At 41.7% G+C, this 27,142-nt stretch overlaps 1 protein-coding gene across 1 annotated transcript in view; it reads right to left on the bottom strand.

Moving 5' to 3' along the window:
* Positions 1 to 12,700: 12,700 nt before the first annotated feature.
* The window catches only part of HORMAD2 (HORMA domain containing 2), a 73,869-nt gene continuing 59,427 nt past the window's right edge, over positions 12,701 to 27,142 (bottom strand). Inside the window, exon 10 of the mRNA XM_082640243.1 lies at positions 12,701 to 12,865. Within this exon, the coding sequence (XP_082496369.1) occupies positions 12,761 to 12,865 (105 nt within the window). The 3' untranslated portion in view covers positions 12,701 to 12,760. The remainder of the gene's footprint in view (positions 12,866 to 27,142) is intronic.

Genomic DNA, 27,142 nt, shown 5'->3' with positions numbered 1-27,142 from the left:
AGGGGAAGAGAAGGAATTCAGTTGACTTACATGACGTTCCGAATGATTTCACTTGATCCTCACTTGTAAAGAACTGTTATCTGCATTTTACAGGTGACATTCGTGGGTGGGTGCTGAGTTACTTGCCCAAACACACACAGCCAGCAAGTGGTCCCCAGGCGGTTTGGGGTGTTAGAATGTTATACCATTGCCAGCGTGTAGTCTCTTAGCACAAATTGCCCCCCTTGTAGGGCTTGGAGAGATGAGATGCAGAGTAAGTGGGTTGAATTGTGGGAGAAAAGGTCTAGGTTCAAGGCCCAAATGGTTACCCAGGAGGGCAGGCCTGCTGTGGTATTGCCTCAAGGAGTCCTGGGAGAATTGGAGGCGGCCGAGGTCATAGGAGAGGAGCCTTCAGGATGGGGGGGAGGGTCACCAAGACCAGACGTTGAACGTTTAACAGAGTCATTTAACTGATCAGTGCGCCTTAGAGAAAGACAGCCTTCGACTGCAGTGAAGGCCCTATATTGAGCTGGACAAGGTGTGGACCAAGGCGACGGAGGGTTGGGGAGAGCAAGGCCACCATGCACGCCTTGCAACCCTCAGACCCAGGTTCTACGTGAATGGTGTGATCCGGGCAGCCGACACAGCCTCTCCGGGCTGTGGGCAGTGGTCGTTACCCACCTCACGAGACAGATATGAAACTTCAAAGAAATGATATACGTTAGAGGCACTCTGTAAATCCTACGTAAAGGTGCGTTCTGTATTATCCTGCGTTGTGGTTATTGTCTGCTCAGATCCTCTCCAGAGACAGGCTGTTAGTCTGGTCCTCACCACTCACTTCTCCCCAGATCAACCCCTCCCTTGAAGGAGGCTCTATGGGATCTGGGAGAAGTGGTGACCCTCCATCCCTAGTAGGTTGTTGGTTAGAAGAGCTGATTAGTTTAGTCCCAATGCCTTGTCATTCCCCCGGGGTTAGAAGACTCAGACAGAAAGAAGTTTTCAAAACACTTGCAACGGAAAGAAAAACAGATTTGACCTTAGTTTTAGGGTCAAAGAAAAATTTCTTTTGATCCATCTGGCTGCCTGGTATTGAATCTTAAATTTCAGACAGCTCCTGCCTTAACAGCTCCAAGGGGACCTAGGACCAGTGACTATGGGTAAAAGGTAACTGAAAGGGAAGACTGGGCAGGGTGGGAGGTGGATTTAGGGGCTCAAGTTAGTGAGTTCCAGTTTCCAGAAAAAGCCAAGTTTGACTTAGCAGATGACATACTCACCTGACTTTCTGGTAGCACAACTCAAGTTAGAACAGTGGACAGGAAGCTTGGAAGAGTAACTCCGTTGTATGCAAACTTTAGAAGGTACTTATTGTGGAAATTTATGTGCATATGAAAGTAATTCCCAGAGAGGGCCCTCTGAAAAGCTTGGCCCTCGGCCCTGCTCTCCACTGCCTCACCTGCAAATGGGTAAAACAGCTCAAGGAAAGAGTGAGGATTGATGCAACTGTGTTTCTAATGACTCGATGGCCCGTTTTTTTCAGAAACGGGGGTCATTCTTTGACTCCCCTTTTGTATATGGTTTTCTGTTTCTGCAGCTTTAATTAGTGCTAGAAATTCAATTAACAAGGAGGAAAAAAAAGAGAAACCGTCTTTTCAAGCCAATTTCCTTGTGCTCCCGAGAGGTTTTGAGCTTAGGTCGGCAGGCACATAGCTGTGCTGTTTACCTCCCTGGCTGTTGACGGGATGGCATGTGACTTGGCCCAAAGCTGTCACCGGTCATAGCAATGACCACTGCTGTCTTGGCTTCAGAGACTGTTCTTCAGTGTCTTGGTGTATAATACCAGTTTTTAATAACAGTTTTGTTTACCAGGTAAATGGTTCTTTCGAACATTTATTATTATTTTTGCAACACCTGTCAAAGAGAAAGCAGCCCTGCCAGAGTGTGATTAGTGGCCACTGTGCTGTTTCAGGGACTTCAGGTTTCCTGTTGACTAGCCTACATTTTTCTTTGCACCCAGACTCACTCCCCCTGCCCCGCCCCTAAGGAAACTGAACAATATGAAGTGGACATAACATGAAATGCTTTGAAGGGAAAAGTCACGCTATGTTTCTAGACACAACACATTTTTTCAGGTCACTTAAAAGAAACCATTCTGCGCCCATTTTCAGGGAAGCTCTTTGAGTTTAGGGAAATAAGGCCTCTACTAAATCAGCAGCCCCCTACTCCACCACCCCCCCCCCCCAATCATAAATAAGTGCTTCCAAACTTGGCTGGGCTGGTATTTACAAAGTAGACTAAGACAATTGTTTGTGCAATCAAAGTAATATGTTTCTATGGGAGAATGTTCGTAAGGTATAGCTAATTGAAAGAGAGAGGGGGTAGATGAGAAATTCCACTAAATTAAATGCTTTTGTACACACACACAAACACAAATACACATACACAAAGAAAATACACACAAATGGGTGGTGGCACTATGGGTAATTTTTTTCTTCTTTATGTTTTTCTTATTTTTCTAAACTTTTTACCATAAGCAGGTATTTATACTCATTGTACAGCATGGTTATTGAAAGCACAGACTTTGGAGCTAGGCTGCCCGGTTCGAGTCCTGGCCCTACCACTTCCTGTGGGGACATTAAGCAAATGACTTGATTGATTTCTCTGTGCTTCATTTTCCTGATCTGTAAAACGGGGAGAAGGGTTGTACCTATTTCATAGGGTTGTTATAAGAATTAAAGAGTTTATGTGTGTAAAGTGCTTAGAAAATGTCTAGCACATGGTAAGCACTTTTGTTAAATGAAGAAAACAATAATTTTTAATTAACTCAAATCATGGTTAATTTTCTCTGGAATGCTCTTGGCCATACTTCTATGGCATTCATATTTTATGATACTTGTTGCTGAAGAGAGGATACATACATCCCTATGCCCATGTTTTGTGCTCAACTAATGCAGTTAGGGTGGACGTATGGCATTTGTTGGGTGGCTAAAATTCTTAATTTGCCAGGTCATGACAAAGAGCAGGGATTTCTCAAGGGTATACTGTGACCTCCCTCCACCCCCCACCCCCAATTTGGTCATAGCTGAATTACATACAGCAAGCCTAATTCTCTTCTAAACCACAAGTTATACTATCACAGTTTGGTTGGTGACGTTCACAGAACTGGAAGGATCCTTGACCTTTGGTAAATTATACCCCCTTGCCCAGGTTGAAATGCCCTGGATAAACCTGTGTGCAGTGATGCATGCTTCACTTCCTCACGTAGGCCTGGGAGGAGAAGAGGGAAATGAGAGCCCGCTTTGTGGTAGATAGTCAAATAATTGTGAAATTGTTAATGAGTGATAGAAGGTGAAGGATCTAATGATGAGGCAGGATGAGCTCAGAAGGATCTTTTCCCAACACTGTGAGAGTATCTACACAAAAGCAGGTCCGTGAACATATACTTGATGTTCTCTTGCAGACCAAAGTACTGAGTGGTGGAGCTCGTTTTGCATTCCATAATTTAAAAAAAAAAAAAGTGTTTGTGAGGTGTAGCCCAATAACTGACAGAAAGAAAGAAATGGAAAAAAAATGCATAAAAGAGGGGATGCCTCCTGCTCGAGGGAGGGAGGACAGGATGGCACTGAAAACCATATAAAACCACACTGATGCTGTTTCCTTTCAGCCAAGGGAAAAATATTCTAGAAAAAGGAAACTCCAAATCTCTTGTTTACCCAGCTGTCTGTACAAAGTGAATTATTCATGATTAAATGTGAATAATAAACCTATGCAAATATTTGTTGTATTCTCAATTTTGAGGAGGTTGGGGGAGCAGCAGGAAATAAAATCACTTTAAAGAGATTTAGTTAACTATTTTCTTTAGAAATATATCAAGAATATAGATTTTGATTGTTATTTATATACAGCCTTCTCCAAAAAAAAAAAAAAATGTTTTTTTCTTTAGGAGGTCCTGTCCTATTGGAAATGACAGTCTAAAACTTTTCTTTTAGTTATTATGACTTTTATATAATTTCCTTAGAAACTAATTGTGAAAGTTCTTTTTTATTTTTTCTGACTTTAGAGGGTTAAAAAGCTTACAGTAGAAGTTCTCTAATGGGAAACCTTAACTGACAAGTTTCCAAGTACCTGCTGCTTACTGTAAATTCTTACCTATAAATTTCAGTTATAAGTTTTTGATAAAGGGAATATTACAATAATACTGATACCTGGCAGTTTTAAGCCGTTTGTCTTTTGGTTGCAGATTTGGTTTAACAGTTTCCATCAGAACTGTTAGACTTTTAGCTAGAAGTAGGTTAGATTTTATGTCACTTGCCCATTCTAAGAAACACTTAAAATCCAAACAATAGCAAGAGAGTGAAAGGTGTTTAATCATCTTGCAACCTCTGTAACTTTTCAAAGTCAGTTTACGTAGTGTGTCACCACCATAATCTCCTAAACAGTTTATAGCATGTAAATGACTGTTCTATGTATACCGTAATTGTAAATGAGTTTCGTTAATAGCAGTAATTTTAAAAAACCTTTCCCCTGGGCCCCAACCTTAAGGCTGAGTTCATTCCAAGTGAAGCCCATGTTATAGTTGACCGTAGACTAGGTTCAGATAAGTCTCACTTTTGCTCAACAGTAACCTTAATATCTGGAGGAGGGGCCAGAGGACTGGTATGGTCTCCCCTGGCTCCTGGGGATCCGGCTTTCTCTAGAACCAGTGGTGAATGGGCTGGGCCCCCAAGGGAGCTCTCCTTTCCCCCTCCAAATTACCCCAGAGCCCAGGCAGAGGGATTCCAGGCACAAGGCCAGATTTAGCGTGGGCTGTCACCACCCCTTGTATCTACCTCCTGGCTGTTAAAAACCCTAGGTGGGTCACCATCTGCATTTTGCAGCTAATGAAACAGAAGAGAGGAGATAAATGACCTGTCCAGAAATAAAGGGAGAACCAAGATTAAGATTAAAACCCAGATTTTGCCAAATTGCTAGCCAGTTCTCCACATTACGCTACCCTCCTCAGTCTACCTAGAAACCAACAAATTGGTGGTTTATCAGTAACTAGCACATCCCTAGCACTACAGTTAATCTTCTGCCATTATCTTTTTCTTCTGCTATTGTCATTTCTGGAGGTTTGGACAGTGTAAAAACAGGCCATACAGAGGAATAAGAGACCAGAAAGTCATCTAATCTACTCCCCAGGCTTCAGGCAGCACTGCATTGAAACCAATCTAGATTTCCAGAAAGGATAATTCTACCACCTTCCCTTGAATTTGAGCGCCACATAATCCATCCTAAGTCCATTATCTTTTATTCTGTGTTGACTGGAGAGAACTATTTTATTATTTTAAAAAAAACATTAAAATTGCATTTTAATGTTAATTGGTAGTATTAATAAGTGGCAAACATAGGTCTCATATAAGAGGTGGTAATAAAGAACTTGAAATTTTGGGGAAAATATGATCTATATTTAATAAAACCCCATCAGTGAGTGAAAATTGGTTTCATTGTTAACATTTTCACCATCCTGTTTCTCCTAGGGTCTGTAGTTACCTGAGCAAACTTGCCTCTCACTTTATAGGAACTTGTCTCAGGATTTAGATCGGTGGTTTCTTTCTCAGGCTATTACAGCTGGGGAGCCATTTCATTATGCTGGGAAGTTTTCTGAACCTTCAATGTAATTAATTCCTTTAATAGGCTCCTCTTTAGGGACGGCCCATTAGTAGACATCACCGTGAATTAACATCTTAGTCCAGGAGGAAAGCTCTTTGGAGGCAACAGTGAAACAGATAAATCTTTGTTGAGAGATGTGACCAGGGGACTTAACCACGTTCCTTGTGGTTTCAGAATGACATGCATATTCTGGGACCCATAGATAGGCAGAGATAGTTGTCTTCTCAGTAATACCCTGACCACACCAGTTCTTTACCATAAAGAGATAGTTCTGAATGTTGTAATTTCTTAGGAAAAAGCGGTGTGGTGGGTGTGCACATTGAAGGCCAGGGAATGAAACTCTGCCCACTGACTGACTAATGCCCATGAAGAAAGGCTACCAGCCATTTAAAGCACACTTGAAGACTGCTGGACAAATCCATTCTATATTAACCTGCGAAGGATTCTTACCCTCCTCCCTTGCTCTGGTTAAATAGTAATGAAGTCTTTCTGTTGGAGTTTGAGTATTTTCTTGATTAGTTTCACATTGCTTTGGGTGCAAAATTCTGGCTCTACTAGCTGTGTGACCTTGGGCAAGTGATTTCACTTCTGTGTATCTTAGATGTCTCATCAGAAATCGAGATAACAGCAGGACCTGCCTCCTTTGGTGTGGAAGGGATTAAATGGATGAGCACGAGTGGGTGTTTAGTAGAACGCCCAGCCCAGAGGAAGTGCCACTGATGTTGACTAATACTATGATTAGCTCTGCTGAGTGGAGGTGCCACCATACCACATAGGCCTGAAACACAGAAGCTGAAAAACTCTGACAAAGCAGAGGAGTGGGTATGTGGGCCCAGGGAGGGGCACAGCTACAAAGGAACATGAAGGAACTTCTGGGGGTGACAGAAACGCTCTATATCTTGATTGTGGTGGCAGTTACCCTGGTGTAAAACTTAAAAACGAAACCCACTCAAACAATTCTTTCCCTGATTACCCCCTTCAATATACTAGCCCAGGCTCTGATCACTTTACATCTGGGTTGATGCAAGAGTTGCCTGGTTGATTTTCTGTCTCTGAGCTTTTTCTTCTCTAATTCCTCCTTAGTGTGCCCATGCTCACCCCCACTTCTGTGACCACATCAGTAAACGTACCTGGAACAGTGTATGTGGCTGTTTGTTTAAAAAGGAGGGAAAGAAACCAACGTGCATATGCTAATATGTTTACTTACTTATGCCTAAAATAACTCTAGAAAGACATATGAGAAAGTGGTTACCTTAGTCACCTATGGGGAGGAAAACTGGGGACAGGGAGGGAGGGATGTGTTTCACTCTATAGCCTTTAGTTCCTTTTGAATTTTAAGTCATGTGAATGAAATTACCGAATCAAAAATAAATAAATACAATGTAGGAAATAATAAGAACCCTGCCAAGTTCATCTATTCATTCAACAAGTATTTACTGGGCATCCACCACTTGCCAGGCATGTATCAGGGTTAAGGTGTCCACGGCCGTGATTGAGTTTCATCAGCAGGATCCTTCATAAACTGTGCGTCACAGGCTGTGCCTGCTTGTTTAGCTTTAAAGCTTGCTTACAGGAGATAGACAGTGCACTGGTTAATTACAGTGGCCATGGCTGGCATATGATTTAGGAAAAAACAAGGTCAGTGTCAATTATGGTAGAAGGGACTTCCTTCCACATACTGAAAAGATGTAAAAAGCTGCGGAGTAGCAAGGGTATCAGATAATACCTTGTAACTAACGTGTATTGAGCATTAACTCTCTTTATGCCAGGCATTCTTCAGAGTGCTTTACCTATATTAACTCACTTAGTTCTCACAATAACTCTGCGATAGAGACACTATTATGGACCCCATTTTGCAGATGGGGAAACTGAAGTACAGAGAGAGCAAAAAACTTGCCCAGAGTCACACAGCTAGTAAGTAGGACGACCAGGGTTTGAACCCAGGCAATGTCTAACTCCAGAACCCTCAGCTTTAACAACTTCACTCTATTGCCTTTTGGGAAAAGGATTTATAAAATGTTCCTTTGCTCCCAAAATCTCTCTGTTGAAATTCTACCTTTAATAACAGTGTCATAGAATTTTACACCTAGAAGAGACCTCAATATTCATTTGATTCAATTCTTATCCATAGAGCAACATCCTGGACAACTCGGCTTGAACACCTCTAGTGATGGGGAACTCATTACAGTCAGAAGCAGTCACGGATAAAAAAGTCAAAGGATAGTGGTTACTTTTATGGGGAAGAGAGGAGTAGCCCTTTGCTAGAGGTACAAAGGCAATTTCTGGAATGCTGGCAATGATCTTTTTTTTTGGTCGCGCCGCGCGGCTTGTAGGATCTTAGTTCCCCGACCAGGGATTGAACCCGAGCCACAGCTGAAAGCGCAAGTCCCAACCACTGGACCTCCAGGGAATTCAATGATCTATTTCTTGAATGAGTGGTAGATACTTAGGTGTTTGCTCTGTGATAAATCATCAAACTGTAAAAATAAAAATAGGGCTTCCCTGGTGGCACAGTGGTTGAGAATCTGCCTGCTGATGCAGGGGACACAGGTTTGAGCCCTGGTCTGGGAGGATCCCACATGCCGCGGAGCAACTAGGCCCGTGAGCCACAACTACTGATCCTGCGTGTCTGGAGCCTGTGCTCCGCAACAAGAGAGGCCGCGATAGTGAGAGGCCCGTGCACCGCGATGAGGAGTGGCCCCTGCTTGCCACAACTGGAGAAGGCCCTCGCACAGAAACGAAGACCCAACACAGCAAAAATTAATTAATTAATTAATAAACTCCTACCCCCAACATCTTCTTTAAAAAATAAATAAATAAAAATAAATAAAAATAAAAATAGAGATTAAAAAGAATGTAAAATTTTTTCCAAAAAAATCAAAATTCCATATAAAACTCATTCACTCATTCAAAACAAAAAAGAAGCAGTCATGGGCAGCTCTAATTGCTAACGAAAACATTAAAATCCATGTGCCAGGCACCTTGCATAGGGGAGAAAGTCTTCAATATGTTGAGCCCAAACCTTCCTCCCTGCCACTTCTTCCTCCTGGGTCTGTGTGTTCTGTCTTTGGAACAACACAGATTGTGTCTGTGGTTCCTGCATTTCCAGACAGCCTCACATATATTTGAAGACAGCTATGAAGTTCTCCTTAGACTTTCTTCTTCCCTGTTTATTCAGTCTCTTCTCATATCTCATTCCCTATGTGAGATTCAGTTTTCGTATAAACAAGCTTTTGTTTTAAAGTGCAAATGTGGGAGGGCAGCACATTAAGCTTAATCTGATGCTTCCCTTCCATCAAACTGTCTTGAGGGAAAGGAGTGGGGAGGGTGCTGAGAACAGAAGCAGTTGGGAGCATGGTTCAGGTGCCAGCCCAGGCTTGGAGAGGGTGTCCATGCAGGATCTCGGGGTAGGCAAAAAGCAGCACAGGAACCCTGAGCTCCTGAGACTAAGGAAGGGGACGTGCCAAGAGCTAAAAAATAGCAAAAGTGATGAACACCTGTTGAGCACCGACTATATGCATGCTGGGCACTTAGCTTGAATTGCCCGGCTTAATCCTCACAACTGTGTCACTAGGTAGGTACCGCTATTATCCACATGTTATAGATTGAGTAATCCAAGGGCTAGAGCAGGGAAATAACCTGTCTAGAAAACGGCAACCAGGTTCTGCAGCCAGCACCCTAGCCTTTTCCTTAACTACCTTGCTCACAGAAAGATGAAAACCTAAATTTGCCTCCTTACCCTAGAGCCGATTAGTAATTATCCAGATGGAATCCAGATGCCCCAGACTCCTCCGGCCTTCAGGAGTCCTGCGGTACACAAGTAATGAACCCCACTCTTATACCAGGTCCCTAAGTATTTGAATCCCCAAGGAATGGTTTGTGCTCCACCAGTCTGTCTTAGATGTTTTTGGCTCTCCGAATCTGCCTGCCTCACCACTCCTGCCACGGGGAAACCCTTGTACTGCTGAACCTCATGGCACAGTTGAGACCAGACCAGACTGTTTAGTGAGACTTGCTCCCAGGGTCCCCTACTGAGCAAATCTCACGGCAACTTCCAGCCAGGTTGCAGTGATCAGCTTACCCTCCACCTTCCCCACTGTGAGCCCACCACCTCCAGAGTCAGTCTCAACAACTTCGACACTCCCAGAAGGTAGACCCTATTTGCAGAGATGTAGTCACCCAAGGAGAAGTGATGTGAGCTGATTAGCACCTCATGTCTCTCCATTTCTGGATAGGATCTTGGCTTTACCATTGCAAAACCAAAGAGCCCATTAATTAAGGCCCTCCTCCTCTACAGAAACTTGCAAACTGCATAGCAAGTCTCAGCCAGGGCCTCATTACACAAACACACAATCATATTGAAAATATTACCTTTTTAAAAAATATATATATAAACTAATAATTTCTAAAGAGGATACATTTGGGACAAAGGCATTTCCTCGCTTGTTCAGAATCTAGACTCATACCATGGGAGGACCTTGCTTTAACTCTTAAAAGCACAGTGTGTTAACTCTCATTTTATCACCTGGGTCTTCCTTCTGACCGATGCTGATTACAACTGAGAATTATTTTTACTATAAGAATCTGTGGAAATCTCTCAAGATCCAGTACTGTTGGGTTTGAAACCATGAATTGACAATTTTAAGACACACTGAAAACTGGCTCTAATGGTTAGTGTTATTTTAAAAAACATATACACAACTTTGAACTTGTGTGAATGTAACTGACACTGATGAACATGTCCAGTCTCTTCCTGGTAGAGGTGAACTGGAGAATGAAAGCACCCAGATACCATAGGGACCTACAAGAAGGGAAATGAAGGTGTGGTTTCGGTGCCTGGCTTCAAAGGCTAGTGGCAATCACAAACCTAACCTGTCTCTTTCCAGCTAGACCAATTTTCTGTAAAGACAGAAAAACCCCAGACAGCCAAACTTCCCCTGCAAAAATGTTAATTTAACAATGTCCCAGTTTCCAAGCTATCTGCAGCTGATTTTTATAAGCACACTGATAACCCAGGCACCAGCAGGGTGAGGGAATGGCTAGTGTGCCAAAGCTTAGGCTCCCCAGCTCGGGGTCTAACTCTTTCTTCTTTTCCCTGAAGTTCCAGCTCCTTGATGAACTTGTGTTTACTCATTCCATTATTATTAAGGACAGAAATGAATAGACTAGAAAAGAGGTTCTTTTTTTTTCCCCCATCCCAATAAATCATCCAGTAAATAGCACTGAACAGCCTCCAATCTTGATAGCTGGTTGCACATATGAACTCTGCTGTGTAAAATCAGCTAGTTCACGTTGTCTTAGTTCTCAGATCCTCTTGATAGCAGATCTCTTTCTTTGCGTGCCCAGCCCAGGGCACAGGCCCAGCAACTTCTCTCTGCTGCCTCACACACACTGCATCAGACATACACATTCCACCTATTAGTATCCATTGTGGAGTGGGGGGGGGTGTGTGTTAATGGAGACGGTAAACTCACTAAAAAAGTATCTAGACAGATTCAGATTCTAGACTTAAAGGACCTGCCACCTTAGGCTAAGTTTATGAAAATTATAAATATCGATTAAGAGCTAAATTCCCCTTTTAAACAAAATGGTTCCTTCTGAGATCCAGATTGACTAATCACTCCCCACAACTAATTTGCTCTGAGAGTCAAAGCCTCCTAGAGTATTTATGAAGCTTCTTTGTGTTCAAACGCTTGGGGGGCGGGTAGGATCACTGCCTCACAAGGCAGGCTGTTTCAAATTTTTGACAACCTGTGGAGTTACAAAGTTCCTCCTTATACTGAGTCCAAATGACCTCCTATAGCTTTCACCAATTTGGTCTTGGATCTACGCTCTGGAGAGACACAAAATAAACCTAATCCTTCTACTAGACAGCTAATCTCTTTATATGATTCTCTTAAAAGAAATTGTGGTGACTCAGGCTACAATTCTATCAAGGATATAATAAACCCAATACCTTCCCCCTCCTCCTCCTTTTAGTGGCAGAGTGAGCTTATGTGAGTGTACTTAACATGCTGGGAGAAGGGAAAATGCTCCTCTCTGGCAGGCCCCAGTGCTACAGGCCAATTCAAGACCCCAGTTTGGAGGCTGCCTATGGGCAATCAGAAATGGATGAGAGTCTCACAAAAGGTAGTGCTGGACAGGCAAGATCCCTCAGATTTTTCTCTGTTACAACCCACAGCCTTCTGCTGGCTAAAGTGCATGTCTAGCCCCAGAGATTCTCCTTTTAGCCTGGATCAGGGGTCCTGGGTTCTCAACCTTTTGTGTGCATTAGAACCCAGGGAGTTTTCCATAGGGCCCACCCCTTGAGATTTTGATTAGTAGAAATGAGGCAGGCCTAGTAATCTGTATTTTAACAAGCACTCCAGGTACTGATGTACTTTCTACACTGATCTGAATGAAGAAAAAAAAGATGAGCCAAAAAATACCTCGTATTTTGGCTTTATTTAACCAGAAAGCACACACACTTATAACATTTAACTTATTGGTCCTATCCATTTAAACAAAATTATTAAATTTCATGTTATATAAATAATAAAAATAACACTTTGTCATTTATTATTCATCTGATACTAATCATTAAGTCTATCAAAATTCTTCCAGAATAAGGAGAGGACTAGTAGCATCATCTGCAGGTTACAGACTGATAAACTGAAGTTTTGGGGGAAGCATTTAACATGGGCCTTCAGAAGGGAGCCAGGCTCCTGCACTGCAGCCTAGTCCTGTCAGGCTGGCCAACAGAACAGGGTGGAGGACCAGCTTTGAGGAACTCTACAGGGAGAGTACGTTTTGGTCCAACACTTAGCTGATCAACCTCATGATTGAAGTTAACACAAAAATCACACCTGGATAAGCACCACCACACACATGCTATGCAATTTTGTGGGAATTTTAATAAAGCTAAAGAGGGATTCTAGCACACGGGTTACAACAAGTTAAAATGTTTCACGGTAGTCTAAGTACCTGGGAAGTTTAATTATGCAAAGAAAACCCTCTTTGAGAACAACAGATTAACAACAAATTTAGTAAAAGGTTTTGGTGATAGGAACTTACTTTCCTACTAAGACACTTCATGCATATGTGTTGCAAAATAAACTTATTTTAGAATAAAAGTAGCAAAGGCATCTAACTTTCATTTTCTGTCAGGGATGAAGACTTTCACTGGTTCGCTGACCTTCCTCTTCTTCCTGGAGCTCTCAGAACTTTGCTGACTGTACACAAAATTAATTCTTTGAATCTGTGAGAATCACCAGAGAGAGGCACAATTCAGCAGAGATTTTGATGTCTGCACAGGCATATACAAGACAGGTAGACCAAGCATTAATCCCTCTTGCTGCATAACCAATCTAAACCTGCTTTCCTGTGGGCTGGTTTAGCCCTGCACAGAGGCCCTGCTGCCAGTATCAGAGTCTGGAATTCAAAGTTTCAGGAGCTGAGGCCCCTGGAGGCAGCCAGTTTCAGGGACAGTTTCTTGGCTCTCTTTAGTGAATTCAGCACATCCAGCTCTTGAGAGAAGAGTTGTCAAGGTGTGGGGCCAACAAGGGGCAATTAAGGGTCAGGAGAGATCTAGGGCACTGGTTGGTTTAGAGGCAAATAGAATTGAAGTCCCTTTTCAGTTAGCAGAAACATACAGCCTTATTATTATTATTATTATTATTTTTAATCATAGGTTCAGATTAAAGAATTAGGAAGGACCATAGCCCTTCTTTCTGCTTGATGAGACTTATATGTTATTGATTAAAGACAAGTTGATTAGTGAATCATCATAGACATATATTTCTCCATTGGGCTCAGCTTTGGTAAAGATTTTAGAATTTATATTTGCTTAACTGAGTGCACAACCAGATGTCAGACGATCCCTAATGCCTGGAATTCCAAGAAACACATGGAGGGCATTTTTATATTTTCCAGCCACTAGATGGGAGGAAAGGTTTTTCCATGTTCTCTGTTCTTTCTTTGGAGGAAAATGGAATAAGATATATATTTTTAAGCAAGATTTAGAATATCTAGTAGAGGTTCCAACATTATTCTTTTTCTCTTTTGTTATAGATACAGGTTATTATTATTGACATGTTTTTACTACAAAATAGTGGAAATGTCATTAAAGCATTTAAGTACTATTTAGAACCAAAGATTGGGTCTACAAATGGCTAATTTAATCACTAAATTTTCATTTTAGAAAGTAGTTGAATTTCTGATCTCAGAAACCACAAATTCCCTTTGGCTTAAACCAAGACATTGACTATATAGAGCAGTAAAACTCTGAGAATATAAGTAGAGCTGCTCTTCAAGTAACTGGTTTGCTTAGATATGCAAAGTTTGAAATGGTCTGCCTAAAGGAAAGGAAATAGCAACATAAAAACCCAAAGCACAAAAACCAACTCCTGCATCTAGGAGATGAATGTGTTACAGTGTAGCTGTAAGAAAAAGTACTTGGTAAAATTCAGCTTTTAAAAAAATGTTGCTTGGGCATGCTTTCTATTCAAATGAAATTATTCTCACTTCTATCAAGTCTGGATACACTGGGAAGAAAACAAGATGGGTGTACAAGTTGGTCTGATGGTTTAATAGTGTTTTTCTCTTTTTCTTCTTTGCTCAAAAGTAAACCAGAGGGCTTCCCTGGTGGCGCAGTGGTTGAGAGTCCGCCTGCCGATGCAGGGGACATGGGTTCGTGCCCCGGTCTGGGAAGATCCCACATGCCGCAGAGCAGCTAGGCCCGTGAGCCATGGCCGCTGAGCCTGCGCGTCCAGAGCCTGTGCTCCGCAAGGGGAGAGACCACAACAGTGAGAGGCCCGCGTACCACAAAAAAAAAAAAAAAGTAAACCAGAGTTTTATTACAAGTTTCAGAGCTGTAATTTTATTACAGTGAGTTCATCAGAACATCTTTAATAATGTATACAATCTCAAGGCAACCAGTTAGGTCTGGGAAGTCTCACTGGTTTATAGAAAACTAGTGGATTCGAAAGCAAGTGTGTGATCATCAGGGGATACTTCCTAACATAGATCAATAGTCCATATTCTGAACTATATAAACCAACAAATTTATCCATAGAAAGCAACATTTGAGAAACATTTTTCAGGTGTGTTCTAACTGGCTGAGTTTGCACCTTTGATGCCAAAGCCACCCAGGCAAGCATTCCCCTGGAGGTGTCCAAGTTAAAAAACTGGGAGTTGAGGGAGACCTTCAAGATGGCGGAGGAGTAAGACGTGCAGATCACCTTTCTCCTCACAAATATATCAGAAATACATCTACATGTGGAACAACTCCTACAGAACACCTACTGAATGCTGGCAGAAGACCTCAGACTTCCCAAAAGGCAAGAAACTCTCCACGTACCTGGCCATGTGGCTGACAGGGTCTTGGTACTCTGGCCGGGTGTCAGGCCTGTGCCTCTGAGGTGGGAGAGCCGAGTTCAGGACGTCGGTCCACCAGAGACCTCCCAGCTCCATGTAATATCAAACAGCGAACACTCTCCCAGAGATCTCCATCTCAACGCTAAGACCCAGCTCCACTCAACAACCAGAAAGCTACAGTGCTGGACACCCTATGCCAAACAACTAGCAAGACAGGAACACAACCCCACCCATTAGCAGAGAGGCTGCCTAAAATCATAATAAGGTCACAGACACCCCAAAACACACCACCGGACGCAGTCCTGCCCACCAGAGAGACAAGATCCAGCCTCATCCACCAGAACACAGGCACTAGTCCGCTCCACCAGGAAGCCTACACAACCCACTGAACCAACCTTAGCCACTGGGGGCAGACACCAAAAACAACAGGAACTACAAACCTGCAGCCTGCGAAAAGGAGACCCCAAACACAGTAAGTTAAGCAAAATGAGAAGACAGAGAAACACACAGCAGATGAAGGAGCAAGGTAAAACTGCAGAAATACAAAGGATCATGAGAGATTACTACAAGCAACTATATGCCAATAAAATGGACAACCTGGAAGAAATGGACAAATTCTTAGAAAAGCACAACCTTCCAAGACTGAACCAGGAAGAAATAGAAAATATAAACAGACCAATCACAAGCACTGAAATTGAGACTGTGATTAAAAATCTTCCAACAAACAAAAGCCCAGGACTAGATGGCTTCACAGGCGAATTCTGTCAAACATTTAGAGAAGAGCTAACACCTATACTTCTTAAACTCTTCCAAAATATAGCAGAGGGAGGAACACTCCCAAACTCATTCTATGAGGCCACCATCACCCTGATACGAAAACCAGACAAAGATGTCACAAAGAAAGAAAACTACAGGCCAATATCACTGATGAACATAGATGCAAATATCCTCAACAAAACACTAGCAAACAGAATTCAACAGCACATTAAGGATCATACACCATGTTCAAGTGGGGTTTATCCCAGGAATGCAAGGATTCTTCAATATATGCAAATCAATCAATGTGATAAACCATATTAACAAATTGAAGGAGAAAAACCATATGATCATCTCAATAGATGCAGAGAAAGCTTTCGACAAAATTCAACACCCATTTTATGATAAAAACCCTCCAGAAAGTAGGCATAGAGGGAACTTACCTCAACATAATGAAGGCCATATATGACAAACCCACAGCCAACATCGTTCTCAATGGTGAAAAACTGAAACCATTTCCTCTAAGATCAGGAACAAGACAAGGTTGTCCACTCTCACCACAGTTATTCAACATAGTTTTGGAAGTTTTAACCACAGCAATCAGAGAAGAAAAAGAAATAAAAGGAATCCAAATCAGAAAAGAAGAAGTAAAACTGTCACTGTTTGCAGATGACATGATACTATACATAGAGAATCCTAAAGATGCTACCAGAAAACTACTAGAGCTAATCAATGAATTTGGTAAAGTAGCAGGATACAAAATTAATGCACAGAAATTTCTTGCACTTCTATACACTAATGATGAAAAATCTGAAAGAGAAATTAAGGAAACACTCCCATTTACCATTGCAACAAAAAGAATAAAATACCTAGGAATAAACCTACCTAAGGAGACAAAAGATCTGTATGCAGAAAACTATAAGACACTAATGAAAGAAATTAAAGATGATACAAACAGATGGAGAGATATACCATGTTCTTGGATTGGAAGAATCAGCATTGTGAAAATGACTCTACTACCCAAAGCAATCTACAGATTCAATGCAATCCCTATCAAACTACCACTGGCATTTTTCACAGAACTAGAACAAAAAATTTCACAATTTGTATGGAAACACAAAAGACCCCGAATAGCCAAAGCAATCTTGAGAAAGAAAAACAGAGCTGGAGGAATCAGACTCCCTGACTTCAGACTATGCTACAAAGCTACAGTAATCAAGACATTATGGTACTGGCACAAAAACAGAAATATAGATCAGTGGAACAGGATAGAAAGCCCAGAGATAACCCCATGCACATATGGTCACCTTATCTTTGATAAAGGAGGCAAGAATATACAATGGAGAAAAGACAGCCTCTTCAATAAGTGGTGCTGGGAAAACTGGACAACTACATGTAAAAGAATGAAATTAGAACACTCCCTAACACCATACACAACAATAAACTCAAAATGGGTTAAAGACCTAAATGTAAGGCCAGACACTATCAAACTCTTAGAGGAAAACATAGGCAGAACACTCTATGACATAAATCACAGCAAGATCCTTTTTGACCCACCTCCTAGAGAAATGGAAATAAAAACAAAAATAAACAAATGGGACCTAATGAAACTTAAAACCTTTTGTAGAGCAAAGGGAACTATAAGCAACATAAAAAGACAACCCTCAGAATGGGAGAAAATATTTGCAAACGAAGCAATGACAAAGGATTAATCTTCAAAATATACAAGCAGCTCATGCAGCTCAGTATCAAAAAAACAAACAACCCAATCCAAAAATGGGCAGAAGACCTAAACAGACATTTCTCCAAAGAAGATATACAGATTGCCAACAAACACATGAAAGGATGCTCAACATCACTAATCATTAGAGAAACGCAAATGAGGTATCACCTCACACTGGTCAGAATAGCCATCATCAAAAAATCTACAAACAATAAATGCTGGAGAGGGTGTGGAGAAAAGGGAACCCTCTTGCACTGTTGGTGGGAATGTAAATTGATACAGACACTATAGAGAACAGTATGCAGGTTCCTCAAAAAACTAAAAAATAGAACTACCATATGACCCAGCAATCCTACTACTGGGCATATACCCTGAGAAAACCATAATTCAAAAAGAGTCATATACCACAGTATTCATTGCAGCTCTATTTACAACAGCCAGGACATGGAAGCAACCTAAGTGTCCATTGACAGATGAATGGATAAAGAAGATGTGGCACATATATACAATGGAATATTACTCAGCTGTAAAAAGAAGCGAAATTGAGTTATTTGTAGTGAGGTGGATGGACCTAGAGACTGTCATACAGAGTGAAGTAAGTCAGAAAGAGAAAAATAAATACCATATGCTAACACATATATATGGAATCTAAAAAAAAAAAAAAAAATGGGGCTTCCCTGGTGGCGCAGTTGTTAAGAGTCCACCTGCCGATGCAGGGGACACGGGTTCGTGCCCCGGTCCGGGAGGATCCCACATGCCGCGGAGCGGCTGGGCCCGTGGGCCATGGCCGCTGAGCCTGTGTGTCTGGTGCCTGTGCTTCTCAAAGGGAGAGGCCACAACAGTGAGAAGCCCGCGTACCGAAAAAAAAAAAAAATAGTTCTGAAGAACCTAGGGGCAGGACAGGAATAAAGACGCAGACATAGAGAATGGACTTGAGGACATGGGGAGGGGGAAGGTAAGCTGGGACAAAGTGAGAGAGTGTCATGGACTTATATATACTACCAATTGTAAAATAGCTAGCTAGTGGGAAACAGCCACATAGCACAGGGAGATCAGCTCGGTGCTTTGTGACCACCTAGAGGGGTGGGATATGGAGGGTGGGAGGGAGGGAGACGCAAGAGGGAAGAGATATGGGAACATATGTATATGTATAGCTGATTCACTTTGTTATACAGCAGAAACTAACACACCATTGTAAAGCAATTATACTCCAATAAAGATGTTAAAAAATAAAACATAAACCTGGGAGTCGTCCATGGCTACTCCATCATCCTCACCCTAATATCTAACATCTAACTAATCACTAATTCCAGTTGATCCTACCTCCTTAATATCTTTCGAATCCATCCATTTTTATCTATTGCCACTGCCTCTGGTTTAGCCCAGGCCAATATCATCTCTCCCAATTGCCGGGTCTCAGACTCCCGCTATTACTGCTTCTCCAATCCATTCTCCAGGCTGCAGCCTAATTAGTCTTTTATTAAATCTGACCACATAGCTCTACTGATTCGCCGTCCATCCATTAATGACTTCCCATTGTTCTCAGGATAAAGTCCAGACTCTTTATGGCCCTGGCCCATCTCTGCAGTTTCATCTTGCTCCAGACTTCCTTGGCCACTTTCAATTCTCAAATGGGCCCTGCTCACTCCCCTCTGGACTTTGCCTTTGGTGCCCACTCCCATGCTCTGCTTCTCCTTCATCACTGGGCGCAGGGTCCGCCCTGGAGTTTCTTCTGTCTCTTGGCCTCCCTGACACCCTGGCTGTGCTCTGTCCTTACCCCTTTTGTAACATATACTACATGGTATTATCAGGCCTACTTACCAGTCTTCTCATCCAGAGTATAAACTCTTTGAGGTTAGTGACAATATCTTAGTCATTTTTGTATTCCCAGTTTCTGGCATCTGGTAGGTGCTCTTAAATTATTGGCTGAATGAATGAATGTGCACTGTGCTGGGCACAAATACCATGTCTCTAGTAATATAAAAATGAATAAGACAGTTGTTTTCAAGGATTGAGTCTTATAAGGGAGAGACATTAAGCACATGATTGCAATATAATGCAATACAACATAAGAGACATTCCTTCATTCAACAGTTCTTAATGATTGGCCAGCTCTGTGCATGGTATTGTTCTAGGTGCTTGGGGCACATTAGTGAAAAAACGAGATAAAAATCCCTGCCCTCTTTGGCTTCCCTGGTGGCGCAGTGGTTGGGAGTCCACCTGCCGATGCAGGGGACGTGGGTTCATGCCCCGGTCTGGGAGGATCCCACATGCCCCGGAGCGGCTGGGCCCGGGACCCATGGCCACTGAGCCTGCGCATCCGGAGCCTGTGCTCCGCAAGGGGAGAGGCCACAGCAGTGAGAGGCCCGCGTACAGGAAAAAAAAATCCCTGCCCTGTAGATTTTACAATCTGGCCATGCTACTTTTTGGCTTAATGATTTCCAATGGCATCTCACTACTTTTAGGACAAAGTCCAAAGTTCCTGCCTTGGCTTTTCATACACCATCAGTGGTTCTTTACACTTCTAGGGAAGGAGAGGGGTCACAGATTGGCTATAAAACCCTGATGAAAGCTCTGCAGTCATTCCTTAGAAAATTGCTCCCACTCCCACTCCCACACTCATCCACTGTGATGGGCCGTTTGAGGGGGCTCCTACCCCCTGAATACCTCTCAATTAGAGCCACCCCCCTTCAGGGCCTGGCTGTGCCCAGCAGTACCAGCCTCATCTCCTCTACTCTGCCTCTCACGCTCTGCCTTCTCAGTTTTCTCATACCTTGCTTCGTCTTGATTCTGGACCTTTGCACATGATATTCCTTCTGTTGAAAAAGCTCTTTCTCCTACACCAGCCCTCTTTTTGCCTAATTAATTCCTAGTCGTTCTTCAGATCTCAGCTGAAAAATTATTTCCTTAAAGAAACTTTCCCTACCCCCATTCCAATTAAATTAGGTACCCCAGTCATATGCTCTTAATAGAGTTTCAAGAGATCAGGGACATGTCTGTATTGGTCACAACTTACATTAGAAGGGGCTTAATACATTTTTTTCAATGAATGAATGAATCTGTCTTCAAAGAGCACTCTGCCTGCTGTATAGAAAGGTATTGGAGGCATCAAGTGGATGCAGGGTGATGAGTCATGCTACTGTAGTAGTCAGGTAATAACTTGGATACCAGTGCAGATGGAGAGAAGTCAACAGTGAAATATTTAGAAGGTAGAGTCAGAAGGATGATCAACTGGATACAGTGGTAAAGGAGAGCTAGGTAGGTCAATAATGACTCCTAGTTTCTGGTTTAGCTAACTTCATGGATGGAGGGACTGTTGTCTCAGGCAGAGAACAATGAGAGTTTTGAACCTGCTGTGTTTGGAGTACCTGAGGAACCCCAAGTAGACATATTGAATCGGCAGCTATATGTGGAAATCTGGAGCTCAGGACAAAAGTCTGGGTTGGACATGTAAATTTAAGAGTCATCAGCATATGGAGGCTAATTAATGCCATGGGTGTGGAAGAGATTGCTTATTGAGAGATCAGAGCGTGAGAAGGGAAAGGGGCCAGGACATAGCCGTAAGGATCTCCAACATTTAGAGATCAGGTGGAAGATGAGCCAACAAAGAAGGTTGAGAAAGAGAGAGAGAAAAGAAGTCTAGCAGACTGTCCTACAAAGAAAGCCAAAAGAAGAGAGTTTTAAGAAGAAGGAGTAGAGAAAATAAAAGAGGTGAGGGTGGTGGTCAGTAGTGTCAGGTGTTGCTGAGAGGTCAAGATAAGGACTGAAATATGTCTACTTGATTTAGCCACATGGAGGTTACTAGGGGCATTGGATTGTTCAGGGCAGAAGTCACCTTGAAGTCGCTGAAGAATCATAAAAAATTAAAGAAATTGAGACAGCAAGTATGCAAAGTTTTATCAAAATCAAGAGGGAGTGACCAGCTCAGCCTGGGGAATTTAGAGAAGGCTCCTTAGCAGAAGAGGGACGTTGAGCTGGGTCTTGAAGAATAAGTAGGAGTTCACCGTACTGGAGATGGGGGTGGGTAGGAGAGGTCCTTCTAGGCGGAAGGTTCATTCAGCATGTTTAAAGACACTAAGTCATAAAAAGACATGGAAGGTATATGGGACAGTGAGAAGTGTCCCTTCATTAGATTGGCTCTTAGGGTGAGGTGTTATATATCCAACACACTCCCGTTAAAAATGTAAATTCCCCTGGAATTATTACTCAATATGATGTTAGTGTAAATTAACTTATCAAATGTCTCTAAGTGGCAGCCTGCTGAAAGCAGGGCCTCACAGGCTTTGGGAAGAAGACAGATAAGTATCAATATAGAAAAAGCAGTTCAGGGCAGTGTGCTTTGCTTTAGGAGGTAGATCTGTTTGGGGGACCAAGGGGTGGGCAGCCCCAGACACCCAGGAAATATCGTGAGTACTTCTGTGCCTGGGGTGAGAGTGCAGTGAATTTTGCTTACTTCAAAATTGTCAGGTCAGGTATGGCAAAACGTTTTTCTTTAGAAAGAAGTTCCTAGATCAAGGAAATTTATGATTCAGAGAGGGTCTGTGCCCCTGTAAGTAAGTTATAGCAGTGATGTTAGTTTTGAATCCTTTCCCTTAACATTTATCTTTTTTGTACAATGAAAAGTAGATCAACAGCAATTATAAAATAAATGCTATTAGCATAAATGGAGCTCGTGTTAACATTGTGATGAATGAGAAGTAAGAAACCAAATACCTAAAGAGAATGCTTACCTCCAACTCCAGTAGAGCTGTGAACTCTCTGATATGTTGGGAAGTGTCTCATGTTTTACTGAGATTTAGGAAGAGTTTGCCCATTAACTTACTTTCTTGATTTTCTGTAGTTTATGCCCAGGGTTCTGGACCATTTTTATCTCTATTTGGGAGGTAAATATGTATTCTCCTTAGAGTCATAATCACATATTTCCATTAATCTCTAAAAGTTATTATATCGGTTCTGCCTTCCTCTATATTTTCTAAGGCATCACATGGCTTTAAAGTTCTATAATTAATTCATTTATTCAACAAATGTTTTTGAGTATCTTCTCTGTCAGACATTGTGCTGAGCACTAAAGACACAAAGCTGATCAAGACATACTTCAAGTCCTTAAAGAGATTATGGTGGGGAAACAAACTGGCTACAGATGAAATGATAGAGTCACGTATAGGGTACAGTAAAGGTTCCAAAAAGATCTTATCAGCTCTTCCTGGGGAGGCCTGGCAAGGCTTCAAAGGGGATGTGAAACTTGGACTAAGTACTGCAAGATGAGCAGACATTCACCAGGCAAATGGCATTAGGGACTGATCTTGCAGAGAGAACATTCTAGACAAAAGCACAGAGACAGAGATATAAAGCAGAATACTCCTGGAGAGTTGGGAATTGTTCAGTGGGACTAACAGGAAGGGCATAGGGTGGTGGGCTGGGTCAGACAATGTCGTTCTCCGAAGTTTGGACTTTGTACTATAGCGGAGTGCCGCTGAAGGGTTCTAAGAGCAGATTTGTTTTAGAAAAGTCCCTATGGCAGCATTATGAGGGGTGAGCTGGGGAGGAGTGTGACAAGAAGCAATGAGGCTACTTCAAGCAAGAACAAGAGCAGCAGTGAGGTTAGACAGGAGAGGGCTAAAGCGGCAGAGGGCCGAGGAGAGAGAATGAAGGCCTGAACCTGACCCCTAACATATCTTTGCCATTCATTGTAATGGGCACAGAGGTGGCAAAAGAAAGAAAGGAGTAAAAAAATGACAAGAATTACCCAGGTAATGCCATTGACAAAGATGGGAAACAGAGGAAGCTAAGGGGATGGGTGGTAGAAACAAGGTGGGGAGGATGGATGGAGAAATAACTGACTCTGTTTTCAAGATTCTGAATTGGAGGTGAGATATCCAAATGAAGATGTCCACCAGGGCACTGACTATGTGACCGGGAGCTCAGGATGGAGGACACTGCATCAGGAGCACGTGTAGAAAGTGTATTCACTTTGGATAAAAGACACGCTATTACTTGAGGTCTGCAGGAGGGTGGTAAAAGTGGATATAGATACAGGTACATCTTTAAATAGGGGGGCAGGAAGTTGAATGATCTATACCTGATGGCCTTAATTATTTCTATGAAGTAGAGTTTAGGTCATCTGTTTAGAAAGGGAGTGAATTTTCATGGTGGCACTTAAGACATTTATGTGATAAAAGTATGGACAATGGGAAAGGAGCCAATAATGGACTTTCAAAACTAATAGTTATTGCTTAGAATCCAGATAACTTTAAGATATATCACCTTCAAATTAAAATATTTAAGTTTGACATATTAAAATTTTTGCTCTTCTTTTTACAAACATTTGAAGGCTTACAACAGACTGCGCTAAGAACATCACAAATGTTATGTCATTTATTCCTTGCAATAACTATGTGGACAGGGAGGGGGTTTTTATTCCTCTTCTACAGATTTAGAAACTGAAGCTCAGAGAAGTGAAATGACTTGTCCAGTTCACACATTTAGTAAGTGGAAGTCTTGAACACAGGTCTCCTGACTTCAAATTTAGTGCTCCTTATAATTTGCTTTCAACCCAAAGGGGAAAACAAAGGTAGGAAATTGCAGGAGAGGCTGTCAGAACTCTATGTAGGGTTCTTGGGCTTCTATCTGCAGTTGACCATTTTTGGGCATAGCCTACTGGGACCTCAAACTAAAGCCAAAACTGAGTTTATTGATTTTCCTTTGTAACCAGTTTTTCCTCATGACTTTTCAATTTCTGTTAATCACCATTTCCCAGTCATCAAAGGTGGAAAACACAGTCACCCTAGATTCCTCTCTCATTTCCTAATGCCTACACAGATTTCTTGTAATGAGTAAATGAAATAGCACAGATAGAGCACCTGGTACATCTCATGTGTGCGAGTCATTTAGTGACTGGTGGCTGTTATCATCTCTACTGCCACAGGTATCCCTACTCCAGCCAAACTGGATCCTTGTGGTTTGAAAGGCTGAAAAATGGGCCGCCAAAAGATTGTGCATGTCATAGTCCCTGGAGCCTGTGAATGTTACCTTGTTTGGCAAAAAAGGCACGGGGTGGGGGGGGCAGTCTTTGCAGATGTGATTAAGGATCTTGAGATGAAGAGATTATCCTGGATTATCCAGGCAGACCCTACATATAAGCACATATATTCTTATAAGAGGGAAGCAGAGGGAGATTCTAACACTGACAGAAAAGAAGACAGTGTGACTGCTGAGGCAGAAACTGGAGTGATGTGGCCACAAGCCAAGGAACTCCAGCAGCTACCAGATGCTGGAAAAAGCAAAGAACCGACTCCCCCCTAGAGCTTTTAGAGGGGTATGGCTTGATTTCAGCCCAGTGACACTGATTTTGGACTTCTGGCCTCTAATGAGAGAGTACATTCCTGATGTTTTAAGCCACTAAATTTGTGGTAATTTGTTACAGCAGCCCTAGGAAACTAATACAGTTATTCCCCAAACACACCTCATTCTTTTCCCTCTTCTCTATTTCCTCCAGATTTCAGAATACAGAAATCTTCTATTACTTGCTCTCTTAAATTTTGAATAATTCCTTCAGGATCAATCTCTAAAAGTATTTCATCCACAGAGCCTTTCCTGTTTCTTTAATCTAATATGAGCTTTCTTTCTTGAGCGAATACCCACAGCCCATTTTTTGTAATTAAGTTTTCCTGACAGTATTAATATTTGTAAACAATTTGTCCTTTACCTGGGACAGGGTTTTCTGTTCTTTAGGAATTCACTTGTATTCATATTATGATCTTTAGACTCTGCAATGCTTTACGTGGTGTCTCACATCAGTAATTCTTTTGCTACCTACCTCTACTACCTACAAAAGTATTCATTTACATAGTTATTCACATAGCCTAAAGCTGCACTATTATGGTAGCCATTAGCCATACATGACCATTTAAATTTAAATTAATCAAAATTAAATAAAATTTAGAATTCAGTTCCTCAGTTGGTTTAGTCACATTTCAAGTGTTCAAAAGTCACACGTGGGTGCTCAGTTCAAGTGCTGAATAAATAACCACATATCAGACATCACAGATAGAGAACATTTTCATTGTCACAGAAGTTCTACTGGACAGAACTGCTTTACAGAGGCAATTTATATAATGCAAGCAAACAAGTTTCCTAGGGACCATGGTGATAATAGGAATACAGAAATTAGAAATAAATTTTCCTCAAAATGCAAAGACTTGTTATTGTAAAAATGTCACAATTTTCCCAAGATAATTTTATCAAACCAATGCAATCTCCATCAATATCCCAATAATATGTCTTTTGGAACTTATTAAGATGATTCTAGTAGTCGTCTAGAAGTGAAAATACACAGGAAGATCTCTCAAATACTGAAATAGAGGAACTATGAGGGGAAAAAGAGTTGCCCATCCAGACAGCAAAACATAAATGTAGAGTAATTAAAACACAATAGCAGTAATATAGGAATAGACATATGGATCAATACAGTAAAATAGAATAGCAAGTATAAAAACCTATATATCTACGGGTTTTTAATTTATGATAAAAGTGGCATTCAAATTAGCAGGGAAAGGGTAGACGATTCAAGTGGTACCAACACAATGGGAAAACTTTCTCACACCAGGAAAAGAAATATTCTAGCTAGCTTAGGGAGCCAAAAGTAAAAAGCAAAACTACTTCATTAGAAGAAAATGTAGAAAAACTTATCAGAAGAAAATATGGAAAACTTTGCTTACAGCTTTAGCACTGTAAAAACCTTTTAAAGCAAGTATGAAATGATGAAACCATGGAAAGTTACCCTGTGTTCCTAAATTGGAAGACATAATATTGTTAAGATGTCAATACTACCCGAAGCAATCTACAGATTCAATACAATCCCTGTCAAAATCCTAATGACGTTTCTTTTTGGCAGAAATAGAAAAATCCATTCTAAAATTCATGAAATCTCATGGGACCCTGAATTGCCAAAACAACCTTGGAAGAGAAGAACAAAGTTGAAAGCCTCACACTTCCAGATTTTAAAATTTACAACAAAGCTACAGTGATCAAAATGTGGTACTGGCATAAAGACAGACGTGTAGACCAAGGAATAGCATAGAGAGCCCAGAAATAAACCCTCACCTATATGGTCAAATGAGTTTTTTCTTTTTAATGTTTCTCATAGAGTTCTTTAAAAAATTATTTTATTTTATTTATTTATTTTTGGCTGTGTTGGGTCTTCGTTGCTGCATGCGGGCTTTCTCTAGTTGTGGCGAGCGGGGGCTACTCTTCGTTGCAGTGCGTGGGCTTCTCATTGCGGTGTCTTCTCTTGTTGCAGAGCATGGGCTTTAGGCACGCGGGCTTCAGTAGTTGTGGTGCACGGGCTCAGTAGTTGTGGCTCGCAGGCTGTAGAGCACAGGTTCAGTAGTTGTGGCACATGGGCTTAATTGCTCCGTGGCATGTGGGATCTTCCCGTACCAGGGCTCGAACCTGTCTCCCCTGCACTGGCATGCGGATTCTTAACCACTGCGCCACCAGGGAAGACCAGGTCAAATGATTTTTGACAAGGATGTCAAGAGGATTCAGTGCGGAAACTAAAGTCTTTTCAAAAAATGGTGTTGGGAAACCTGGATATCCACATGCAAAAGAATGAAGATGGACCCTTATACCACCTCAAAATGGATCAAAGACCAAAACATAAGAACTAAAAACTATAAAACT

Source organism: Mesoplodon mirus (assembly GCF_964341445.2).
Source record: "Mesoplodon mirus genome assembly, chromosome: 13".
NCBI classification, from domain to species: Eukaryota; Metazoa; Chordata; class Mammalia; order Artiodactyla; family Ziphiidae; genus Mesoplodon; species Mesoplodon mirus.
This window is presented reverse-complemented; position numbering and strand designations above follow the sequence as displayed.